General features: G+C 37.4%; 1 protein-coding gene across 2 annotated transcripts in view; it reads right to left on the minus strand.

Annotated features, from left to right (window-relative positions):
• The window catches only part of apbb1 (amyloid beta (A4) precursor protein-binding, family B, member 1 (Fe65)), a 116,022-nt gene that overhangs the window by 42,512 nt on the left and 61,174 nt on the right, over window positions 1-12,336 (minus strand). For both annotated transcript variants that reach the window (XM_041258766.1, XM_041258765.1), the window contains exon 7: window positions 11,313-11,440. In XM_041258766.1, coding sequence (XP_041114700.1) covers window positions 11,313-11,440 — 128 coding nt within the window. The remainder of the gene's footprint in view (window positions 1-11,312; window positions 11,441-12,336) is intronic.

Consider the following 12,336-nt stretch of genomic DNA (forward strand, 5'->3'; position numbering starts at 1 on the left):
GGTCAGAGAACCACTGGCAAACTCAGACCACAACATGGTCTCATTTGAAGTGTTTTTTAAATCCTCAAAAGTAAAGACTAAAGCTAAGGTTTACAATTTTAGAAAAGCAAACTATGAAGGCATGAAACAGAGACTAACAGAAGTAGATTGGAGTAAAATAGAGAAAACACCCACAGAAGAAGGATGGTTGTTCTTCAAAAATGTAGTACTAGAGGCGCAAAACAATTATATCCCTAAAGTAGACAAATCTAAATGTAAAACTAAATTGCCAAAATGGTTTAATAGATCAATTAAAAAAAAATATTCAGCGAAAAAAGGCACTTTACAGAGCATTAAAAAAGGACCAAAAAGAAAGTACGCAGAAAGAGTACACAGAACTGCAAACGCAAGTCAAAAAGGAAGTTAGAAAGGCCAAGAGAGAAATAGAAATGAACATTGCTAAGGGAGCTAAAACCAATTCCAAAATGTTTTTCCAATATTACAACAGCAAGAGAACATTCAAAGAGGAGATTAAATGTTTAAGAGATACAAATGGCAAAATCGTAGAGGAAGAAAAAAAAATAGCAAATATGTTAAATGATTACTTTTCACAAGTTTTTACAAAGGAAGATACTGACAACATGCCCCACATGTCATCCAGTTCCTATCCAGTTTTAAATAACTTTAGCATAACTGAGGCAGAAGTGTTAAAGGGACTAGGAGCTCTTAAAATAAACAAATCCCCTGGGCCGGATGAGATCCTCCCAGTAGTACTCAAAGAAATGAAAGAAGTAATTTACAAACCGCTAACCAAGATCATGCAGCAGTCTCTTGACACAGGGGTGGTACCGACAGACTGGAAAATTGCAAACGTAATACCGATCCACAAAAAGGGAAACAAAACTGAACCAGGTAACTACAGACCAGTAAGCCTGACTTCTATTATATGCAAACTTATGGAAACTATAATAAGATCCAAAATGGAAAATTACCTATATGGTAACAGGGTACTGGGAGACAGTCAACATGGTTTTAGGAAAGGGAGATCGTGTCTAACTAACTTGCTTGATTTTTTTGAGGATGCAACATCGATATTGGATAATTGCAAAGCATATGACATGGTTTATTTAGATTTCCAGAAAGCTTTTGACAAAGTCCCGCACAAAAGATTAATTCTCAAACTGAACGCAGTTGGGATTCAAGGAAACACATGTACATGGATTAGGGAGTGGTTAACATGTAGAAAACAGAAAGTACTGATTAGAGGAAAAACCTCAGAATGGAGTGTGGTAACCAGCGGTGTACCACAGGGATCAGTATTAGGTCCTCTGCTATTCCTAATCTACATTAATGATTTAGATTCTGGTATAGTAAGCAAACTTGTTAAATTTGCAGACGACACAAAAATAGGAGGAGTGGCAAACACTGTTGCAGCAGCAAAGGTCATTCAAAATGATCTAGACAAGATTCAGAACTGGGCAGACACATGGCAAATGACATTTAATAGAGAAAAGTGTAAGGTACTGCACGCAGGAAATAAAAATGTACATTATAAATATCATATGGGAGATATTGAAATTGGAGAAGGAATCTATGAAAAAGACCTAGGAGTTTTTGTTGACTCAGAAATGTCTTCATCTAGGCAATGTGGGGAAGCTATAAAAAAGGCTAACAAGATGCTCGGATACATTGTGAAAAGTGTTGAATTTAAATCAAGGGAAGTAATGTTAAAACTGTACAATGCACTTGTAAGACCTCATCTTGAATATTGTGTGCAGTTCTGGTCACCTCGCTATAAAAAAGATATTGCTGCTCTAGAAAGAGTGCAAAGAAGAGCGACCAGAATTATTCCGGGCTTAAAAGGCATGTCATATGCAGACAGGCTAAAAGAATTGAATCTGTTCAGTCTTGAACAAAGAAGACTACGTGGCGACCTAATTCAAGCATTCAAAATTCTAAAAGGTATTGACAGTGTCGACGCAAGGGACTTTTTCAGCCTGAAAAAAGAAACAAGGACCAGGGGTCACAAATGGAGTTTAGAAAAAGGGGCATTCAGAACAGAAAATAGGAGACACTTTTTTACACAGAGAATTGTGAGGGTCTGGAATCAACTCCCCAGTAATGTTGTTGAAGCTGACACCCTGGGATCCTTCAAGAAGCTGCTTGATGAGATTTTGGGATCAATAAGCTACTAACAACCAAACGAGCAAGATGGGCCGAATGGCCTCCTCTCGTTTGTAAACTTTCTTATGTTCTTATGTTCTTATGTTCTTATGTCAGCTGCAATGCTGCCAACTGGGCATTTTTTTCACAAAATGTGGCTGTTTTTAATTACGTTTTGCGGGAGAAAATGATGCTAAGTGTGTTGTCCATTTGTGGGCGGTTTTAGCAAAATTAATTTTTTTTTAAATGAAATCTCTGCCATAATTGACACAACATGATTGGTTTTTCAAGGGGAAAATAGACAAAAGTTATTTTTAAGCGATTAACCGAAACCCCTCAGATCCCGCATAGTCATAGATGCTGAAGTCGTGAGCAAAATATATTCAAAAAGCAAATCCTACTGTCTATATATGTGAGACTGCAGCGAGCACTGTCTATATATGTGGGACTTGCAATGTGTTAATTTGCCTTTATCCAGTCTACCTACATTTTGTATAGGCAACTATTTATTTATTTATTACATAACTTAAAAGGGCCTTTAAACAAATTTAACTTTGTTTCAATACATGTAAGTAGATATAATACATGCATGAAAGCTATATTTGCATCCTGAGCCATTTGAAAAAAAGGCATAATACCACAGTAGTGACGTCAAAAAGTGAAAATTCCTCTAGAGGAAAATATACTTGAACTTTGACCCATTCGACTCTTCGAGACCATCACCTTCAATTCTAACACAAAATATCTCATTTTCAATCTCTCGACAACAGTACAGAAATGTTCATTAATTATCAACAAAATGAGACTATGTTAAAATAAAGGATGTACAGCTGGTACATTCGTACATCAGAGACACTGGAGAGGAACGGGAAATTTAAAGAAGGTAAAGGCAATCATCCAAATAAAGCTGAAGCACTAATGGATAACAACACAGAACGTCTGTACAGCACTGAAACATTTTGTTTAAAAAAAAACAATTGTAGTGCCGAACCTCGTCTTCTTTAATATTAGCAACAAAAGGCTATCCATGTATTATAAAAAGTAACAGATGGGCCTCTTCAGTGAGTTAAAGGAAAACAATTCCATCTCGGGGTTCTGTGAAAGTTTATAAATTACTCGACCTTCGAAAAGTTTATAAATGTTTTTCCTGTGACTCACTGAAACCTAGCTAGATATCTATATATATATATATATATATATGTACTATCATATATGAGATTCATTATGTTGTTATATATATTATTTATATTAAAAACACTGTTGTTAAAAGATGTTAGTGAGGCCAGACTGTATATTTAAAAAAACATATATTGTAATATAATAGTAAAAATCAATTGTTTAATGGTTTTAACAAATGCGCTTTCAAATTGTCCAAGTCTTCACTCTCATTAAATGCAGAATGAAGAACGTTAAAATGAGAGCGCAATGTTATTAAGTCACTCGTCTTTATTAATGTTATACAATTACGAAGTGATTGTAATAGTGTGTCCTACATTTATTCTTTTTCAAATTATAGATTAAATCATATATTAACATGTTTCATCCTCATTTGCATGCAGTTTGTTTATTCTGCACACACCAAACACTTACATTAAACCAATTTTACTACTAGTAATACATGGCTAGCAGGGATCAATCACGTTCTTAAGGGGAAGAAAACGTTGAGGAAAAACAGCAACCCTAAATATAATAATATTCAAGTTATATTAAGAAAGCAAATAAAGCAAATAATAACAGGCAAACTATGTCCAAATTTGACAACTGCCATGAAGCAGAAAAAATTGGCAGAAATAACAATGTGTGAATGCTAGAAATTTAACGGTAAATCGCAGTATTCAGGAGATTTAAAAAAATAAAAATTTATATATATATATATATATATATATATATATATATATATATATATATATATATATATTAGTGATGGAGTGTACATTCCAGAGCAAAACTGGTCAGCTGTGAGGCCATGGCTGTAATGAATGCACACTCCATCTGGGTAACGGTTGTGGTGATGGTTTCAAAGAAAAATAAAATAATAAAATGTGAAGACAACATAAACCAACTGGGTAGTAAATAAACTCTGAAATAATGTAATGTGTTTAAAAGTAAAATTACAGTTAATAAATTAATGTAAACGGGTTCCCACACATTGATGTATTAGGTTAAATCACAGACTTGGGTTTATGTTATGTTTGGTTGAAAATAAGGGATTATGTTAGACAGGATATGTGAAGGTTTTAAGACCCTGGGGAGCGTACCTATGTCAGGAGTGATCATCAATTGGTCTTAATTATTTATCTAGCAGTTAAAGCTGGTAAAGTTGAGATGGTAGGGGAAGGGAGAAAAGAGAGAAGAGACCAAACGCTGAGGTAACAAAGAACTTTAAAACTGAATGGATAGTTGTTTCAAGGTAAGCAGAATTAGCCTGTCCCTGTTTAGTTTGGAGGGAAAAATAAGTGTTTAGTTTAGGACCCAAGAAAGTGTTAGGTTTTGTTTGTTTATTTGATTTTGATTTCAAAAAATAAATACAACCCACAGAGGGTAACCGTAATACTGTTGTCAGTGTTTGTTATTTAAACACACCTGGTAGTGTGTGGAAAACTATACTATACAGTCATAGAGTGCAACCAGAAGCAAGAATTCGTCACTATATATACACACACACACACACACACACACACACACACACACATATATATACAGTACTGTGTAAAAGTTTTAGGCAGGTGTGAAAAAATGCTGTAAAGTAAGAATGCTTTCAAAAATAGACATGTTAATAGTTTATATTTATCAATTAACTAAATGCTAAGTGAGTGAACACAAGAAAAATCTACATCAAATCCATATTTGGTGTGACCACCCTTTGCCTTCAAAACAGCATCAATTCTTCTAGGTACACTTGCACAAAGTCAGGAATTTTGTAGGCATATAGTCAGGTGTATGATTAAACAATTATACCAAACAGGTGCTAATGATCATCAATTCAATATGTAGGTTGAAACACAAACATTAACTGAAACAGAAACAGCTGTATAGAGGAATAAAACTGGGTGAAGAACAGCCAAACTCAGCTAACAAGGTGAGGTTGCTGAAGACAGTTTACTGTCAAAAGTCATACACCATGGCAAGATTGAACACAGCAACAAGCCACAAGGTAGTTATACTGCATCAGCAAGGTCTCTCCCAGGCAGAAATTTCAAGGCAGACAGGGGTTTCCAGATGTGCTGTCCAAGCTCTTTTGAAGAAGCACAAAGAAACTGGCAACGCCGAGGACCGTAGACGCAGTGGTCGGCCAAGGAAACTTACCGCAGCAGATGAAAAACACATCATGCTTACTTCCCTTCACAATCGGAAGATGTCCAGCAATGCCATCAGCTCAGAATTGGCCTTCATGGAAGACTTGCAGCCAAAAAGCCTTACCTCCGACGTGGAAACAAGGCCAAGCGACTCAACTATGCACGAAAACACAGGAACTGGGGTGAAGAAAAATGGCAGCAGGTGCTCTGGACTGATGAATCAAAATTTGAAATATTTGGATGTAGCAGAAGGCAGTTTGTTCGCCGAAGGGCTGGAGAGCGGTACATGAATGAGTGTCTGCAGGCAACAGTGAAGCATGGTGGAGGTTCCTTGCAAGTTTGGGGCTGCATTTCTGCAAATGGAGTCAGTGATTTGGTCAGAATTAATGGTCTCCTCAATGCTAAGAAGTACAGGCAGATACTTATCCATGCAATACCATCAGGGAGGCATCTGATTGGCCCCAAATTTATTCTGCAGCATGACAACGACCCCAAACATACAGCGAAAGTCATTAAGAACTATCTTCAGCGTAAAGAAAAACAAGGAGTCCTGAAAGTGATGGTATGGCCCCCACAGAGCCCTGATCTCAACATCATGAGTCTGTCTGGGATTACATGAAGAGAGAGAAGCAACTGAGGCTGCCTAAATCCACAGAAGAACTGTGGTTAGTTCTCCAAGATGTTTGGGCCAACCTACCTGCCGAATTCCTTCAAAAACTGTGAGCAAGTGTACCTAGAAGAATTGATGCTGTTTTGAAGGCAAAGAGTGGTCACACCAAATACTGATTTGATGTAGATTTTTCTTCTGTTCACTCACTTTGCATTTTGTTAATTGATAAATATAAACTATTAACATGTCTAATTTTGAAAGCATTCTTACTTTACAGCATTTTTTCACACCTGCCTAATAATTTTGCACAGTACTATATATATATATATATATATATATATATATATATATATATATATATCTATATATATATATATTATGTGTGCACACACACACACACACACACACACACAAAGGGTCAACAGTTTTAGAACACTCCCATTTTTCCAGTTTTTATTGAAATTTAAGCAGTTCAAGTCCAGTGAAAAACCTGAAATGGTACAAAGGTAAGCAGTAAACTGCCAGAGGTTAAAAAAAAAAAGTTTAGGTTACCAAAAACTGAAAAATAATGTACATTTCAGAGTTATACAAAAAGGCCTTTTTCAGGGAACAAGTAATGGGTTAACAACTTACAGCTGTTCTGCAGCAATGGAAGTAAATTAAGCCTTGAAAGTTGATGCTAACAATTCCTACAGGTGTCCCAACTTTTGTTGATTACTTACAAACCCTCTGTCTGTATAAAAGCAGTGTTGAAACAGACTGTGTTACTACACCCTCTTAAGCATAATTTGGACAGTACTGTACTGCAGGAAGTAGTATATTGCTATTATAATGGTGAGAAAAAGGCAATTAACAAAGGAAGACAGACAGACCATTATAACCCTTAAAAGTGTAGGTCTTTCCTTTAGAGAAATTGCAAAGAAAGCCAAGGTGTCAGTGAGTACAGTTTCCTACACCATCAAAAGGCACTTGGAAACTGGAGGAAACTCTGACAGGAAGAGGTCTGGCAGACCCAAAGCCACAACAGACTTAGAAGACAAGTTTCTGAGAGTCAACAGCTTGCATGATAGGCGGCTCACAGGACAACAGGTTTAAGCACAGCTTAACACTGGTTGAAGTAAGCAAGTCTCAGTTTCAACTGTGAAGAGAAGACTTCGAGCTGCAGGTTTGACAGGTCGAGTGGCAGTAAGAAAGCCATTGCTAAGAAGGCAAAATAAGAAAAAGAGGCTTGCCTGGGCCATGAAGCACCGCCAGTGGACTACTGAAGACTGGAAGAAGGTCTTATGGACCGATTAATCAAAATTTGAAATCTTTGGTTCATCACGTAGGGTTTTTGTATGCCGTCGAGTAGGTGAAAGGATGGTTCCTCGGTGTGTGACACCAACTGTCAAACATGGAGGAGGAAGCGTGATGGTCTGGGGCTCTTTTGCTGGATCCAGAGTCGGCGACTTGCACAGAGTGAGTGGCACCCTGAACAAAAACTGCTACCACAGCATTTTGCAGCGCCATGCAGTACCCTCTGGTATATGCCTAGTTAGTCAGGGGTTCATCCTACAGCAAGAGTATGACCTAAAACATACCTCCAGGCTATGTCAGAACTACTTTAGAAAAAAAGAACAAGACGGTAGGCTTCAAATCATGGAATGGCCAGCACAGTCTCCAGACTTAAACCCCATTGAGCTGGTTGGGATGAACTGGACAGAAGGGTGAAAGCAAAGCAACCTACAAGTGCAAAACATTTGTGGGAACTTCTGTAACAGTGTTGGGAAGAACTTTCCGAACAATTTTTGATTTCCATTGTAAAGAATGCCACAAGTGTGTTCGGCTGTTATATCTGCAAAAGGTGGCTACTTTGAGTCAAAAATTTAGATTAAATTTTGTTAAACAAAACGATTCCATGATTTCTTTTTTATCTCCAATTGTTTATTTGTTCTATGCTTTAATTTCAGAATACAATGAGACATTAAACTGCGTAAATTTCAATAGAAACTGGAAAAATGGAGGTGTTCTAAAACTTTTGACCGGTAGTGTGTGTGTGTGTGTGTGTGTGTGTGTGTGTGTGTGTGTGTGTGTGTGTGTGTGTGTATATTCTGATTTCAGAAGAGCATCACAAAAACAGGTAAATCTACAAAGAAAAATGTACACTAAACATATTTGTTTAAACAATTTGTATGGCTGTGTTTGCAACAAAACTAGTGAGAGCAGTATCTTGTTTTAGCAGAATTAACCATTAATCTCACTTAAGATGTTATGCAACCGGCCAAATGTGTTTTGTTTTTTTTGTTTTTTGTTTTTTTTTAAGTATACATTTTTATAGTAAACAAAGCAACTAGTTGTGAAAAAGCGAAGTGCTACCGCTGTATTTGAAGAACAGGGAGCAATGCGTGATTTCTTCTTGTGTGGGTTGTTAATCTGCTTCCAGCAATATACAGACATTTAAAAGACAGTATTTCGGTCATATCAATGGTTTGTTATTAATTGCTCATCATCCATTATATCCAAAGGATTTTCTCTCTGCAAATCCTTCTGCTAAGTGTGGCTCTGTCCTCTTCAATTTCCAAAAAAAATAGTTTTTTCGATTTAAGGGGCCTCAATGGACATTTCAGTATTTTCACTTAGTTATCCCCTAAAGTCGTTTTGTGCAACGGTTAACTAACTTAAGGGAAATACTTAAATACAAACATTACTTAAGCAGAACATTTGGGAAAACTAAGGGGGGAATTTCACTTAGGGTGTTGTGCAACCGGGCACTTGCCTTTAGGTTGTAGTTCAAATATTCAAATTTGCGGCGTTATTTCACTACAAACCATGCCCACATTGACAAAGAATTTCCAAAAGATTCAGAATTTTTGTCTTTAAAAGTTAATGCTAGAACCGCCACGATAGACATGCGTTATATGTGCTAATTTTAAATATGGTGTTTCTGCTTGCAAATGTTAGATATTATGTTCATGAATACATCTTTTGAGTTGTAGCTGAAAGTTTGTATTTCATTTTCATATCGGAGCTGATTAAAATGTATCCGTCAAAATGACTGCTGTCAGTAAAAAGCAAATGGATAAACAGACGCAAATGTTGACCAAATTTGCCAAATAATCTGAGACCACGACTCTAGCCTATTCCTAACAAGTGGCCTGGAACATTGACCGTGCAAAAAAATCCTACTCCGAAGGTGAGTTTGCCTTAGTTTGATGTCCAAACAACAATTAACTGCAAAAGCAAATTTCAGACTTGCAGATGGATACGGTAGAACGTATCCATCTCAGATCTAAATAGTGACATTGAACTACAGCTGCATTCAGAACAATGTGCGTAGCAAAAGTCACACTGAGTACAGATCCTGCCTCTATGTGGTATAAGAAAGTAAACAATAGTTAGCTGCTCACCCAAATAAGAAACAAAAACAAAACTGTGCTTTTATCTATAGTGAAAATGTATTTGTCTGGACATCAATATTACGCATGTACTGGAAAAAATAAAGGCCAGCTTCATTTAATAGTGTGTATGATAGTAATTGCAGTAAAAAATATCAGCGAAACGCTAAATTGAGCACTTTTTTAAGTTTGTGGCTCTTTGTCACTGACATTTTATTTCCTTGGCTCTAGGCTGTGAAAGGTTGGCCACCCCTGTTCTATCATATAATAACAGACGTACCCCCTAAACTCAACATTACACGACCAGCACAACAATAAACATAGATCCAGTGAAGCATTCTTACCTTTGTATACCAGTAAGTTAGTTATCAGCAGATGTGTCAGCCGCATGAAGAGCACAGCGTGTGGTTTTCACTAACTCTACTGTGCAGAATAAATTATTTTTTTCTATGGGTAAATATCAGGACTTTTTTTCCTATGCATCGGGATATGGGACATTTGCTAGGAAATCGAGACTGTCCCGACCACATAGGGACTGTTGGCATGCATGCATTATTTAAACAATAATAGCAACACGTGGGGATGTATAACGCTTTACTTTTCGGAACCCTTACTCTTTAAAGGAATTAAACCTGTGAGGATCAAAATACTTAAGCCTCGGCGTCTTGCAAATGTTAAAATACAGTTGTCATACAGATAAAAGATATGAATCATCACAATTTTGAGCAGGACAACAAGTTAAGGGAATATTATGCAATTTAGTCCTGGAGGGACTGATAATTTACATTAATACTATAATAAGTACACCATTTCAGATTCATGCTGGACTGATCATCTCCTGAATGCTTAAAAAAGGGTGAGTGTTTTGTGCAGTATTAATACTTGTAAGTAATTGTTATACAGCCTGCTATATTGATTTTAGTTCAATAAATAAATATAACTCCTCCCATTTGAGTGAGTGTGAAAAATTAATAGGCATTGGAGCACAACTCCAAAACATGTGCAGTTTACCTACACTGACAAAATACACGACTGTCTTTAATGTGTAAGTCCCCAGCATTCCCTGCTGTTTTGTTAATGCATTTTCTGCTCTCTTTTGCCACATGGTGGCCGGACTAATGAAGTGCAGCTGTTTCAATGGTAACCAGAATATAATCATCTTTATAAATAACCTTTACTTTTATATATTACCTTTCATAGTGGACCAATATCAGAAAGCACTTTACAAAATACGAGACTAGGGTGTGCGAACTATGTATCAGCTGCAGAGTCACTTACAAGAACGTCTCACTTGAAAGACAGAGCACAAGGAGGTTAAGTGACTTGCTCAGGGTCACACAATGAGTCAGTGGCTGAGCTGGGATTTGAACCAGGGACCTGCTGGTTACAAGCTCGTTTCTTTAACCACTGGACCACAAGGACTGCGAAGATTAAAGGTAAATAGCTGGCTTTGGCTACCACTGTGGAAGATATATTTCAACATTTAAGAAATGTCAGCACACCGATATTACTGTACATGAGTGGCCTCTGTGCTGTAAATCTCAGAGTTTGTTTTGCTCACCTTGGTATAAAAGCAGAGATAACAAGTTTTGATGGATAATGGTTATGGTTATGGTTAGTTGTGATGGATAATGGTTACTTGCAGGAATATCAGCAGCTCTGCAACATTTTACCATGAATAAAAATAAAATAAAAAGAGAATGCTCAATCTAACCACTTTGCTTGCATGCTTTGTTTGGATTTCTCATGTTTATTTACTTCACTGACTTGAGATACCATGTAATATTGCAATCTTTCAAATGCTGACACACCTGCTTCTATACCATGACAGAAATATTTGTTCACCACCACTTATGAACTGAATTCCTACCACAGATATGTACTCCTTACCGGCCATTATCTCTGCCCACCCCCCAGACTCGGATGCAGACAATTGGTTGTGTGTGCAGCAATGTTTGTCTATCAGTGTCTCTCAGGTTCAGGGACTCATTCTCCAGGACCAGCAACATGTCCATCCCCTGTGGAGGCAGAAATCATCTATACCATGAAGCACAGCATACGTTAAAAAAACATGCACATTCATTAGTATGAGCTAATGTACTCATACATGTCTAGTCATTACAACATAGCATATACACATTTTACAAAGATACCAACTCTGCTTATTGTCACAATGTATGCTCAGTCCCTTTGAAGTGATAATAAGCGGTTCTGACAAATGTATTTATTGAAAAGAGGTTGATTCACTTGTGGAATGTTTACTGCTCGAATACAAAAATAAATGTTTTAAACAGCGAGTGTAAAATAAACAGCGCGTTTGAAAATAAATTGGACCTGACGTGCCTGACAAGCGCTGAATAAATGGACTGCTAAGGGTTAATAGTATTGGAATGTTCTGTGACCCACAGTCAACAATTCAATTGCAGCAGGTGTTCAGGGACATTAGATGTGTGAGAATCGCCACCAATCAGGGGCTTGGCTTGCCACACAAGTGGTACCCAGTTGCAACATTGTTGGCACAAACCGAGGGAGGAGATGTTGCAACTATTAGGGGATCAAAAGCGAGATGCTGTGTCTGCTTGGGATTGGTGGTTGGTGCACCGAGGGCGTGCCCTGGATGCGGGGATAAGTAGTAGGCTGCTGCTGCTGCTGCTAGAGTAAGAACAGAGAGACAGAGAAGAGCAAAAGACTCAGCCAAGGACAGCCAAGAAAAAGAAGCGGGACTAAAGGAGAACCAGAGACTCCACGTAGTGGCTGTAGCATACGGCCAAAACAGTGTGCTTTGGAGTTTCTTTTATTTTATTATTTGTCAGTTAGACTGGACAGTCCGGTTTTTAAACCTGTCCGGTTTTGTAGTACACTGAAAACCAGACCCACATTGCCTGTTAACACCCTGTGCCAGTGATGCAAATTT

The sequence above is a fragment of the Polyodon spathula genome, chromosome 9 (genome assembly GCF_017654505.1).
Source record: "Polyodon spathula isolate WHYD16114869_AA chromosome 9, ASM1765450v1, whole genome shotgun sequence".
Classification (NCBI taxonomy): domain Eukaryota; kingdom Metazoa; phylum Chordata; class Actinopteri; order Acipenseriformes; family Polyodontidae; genus Polyodon; species Polyodon spathula.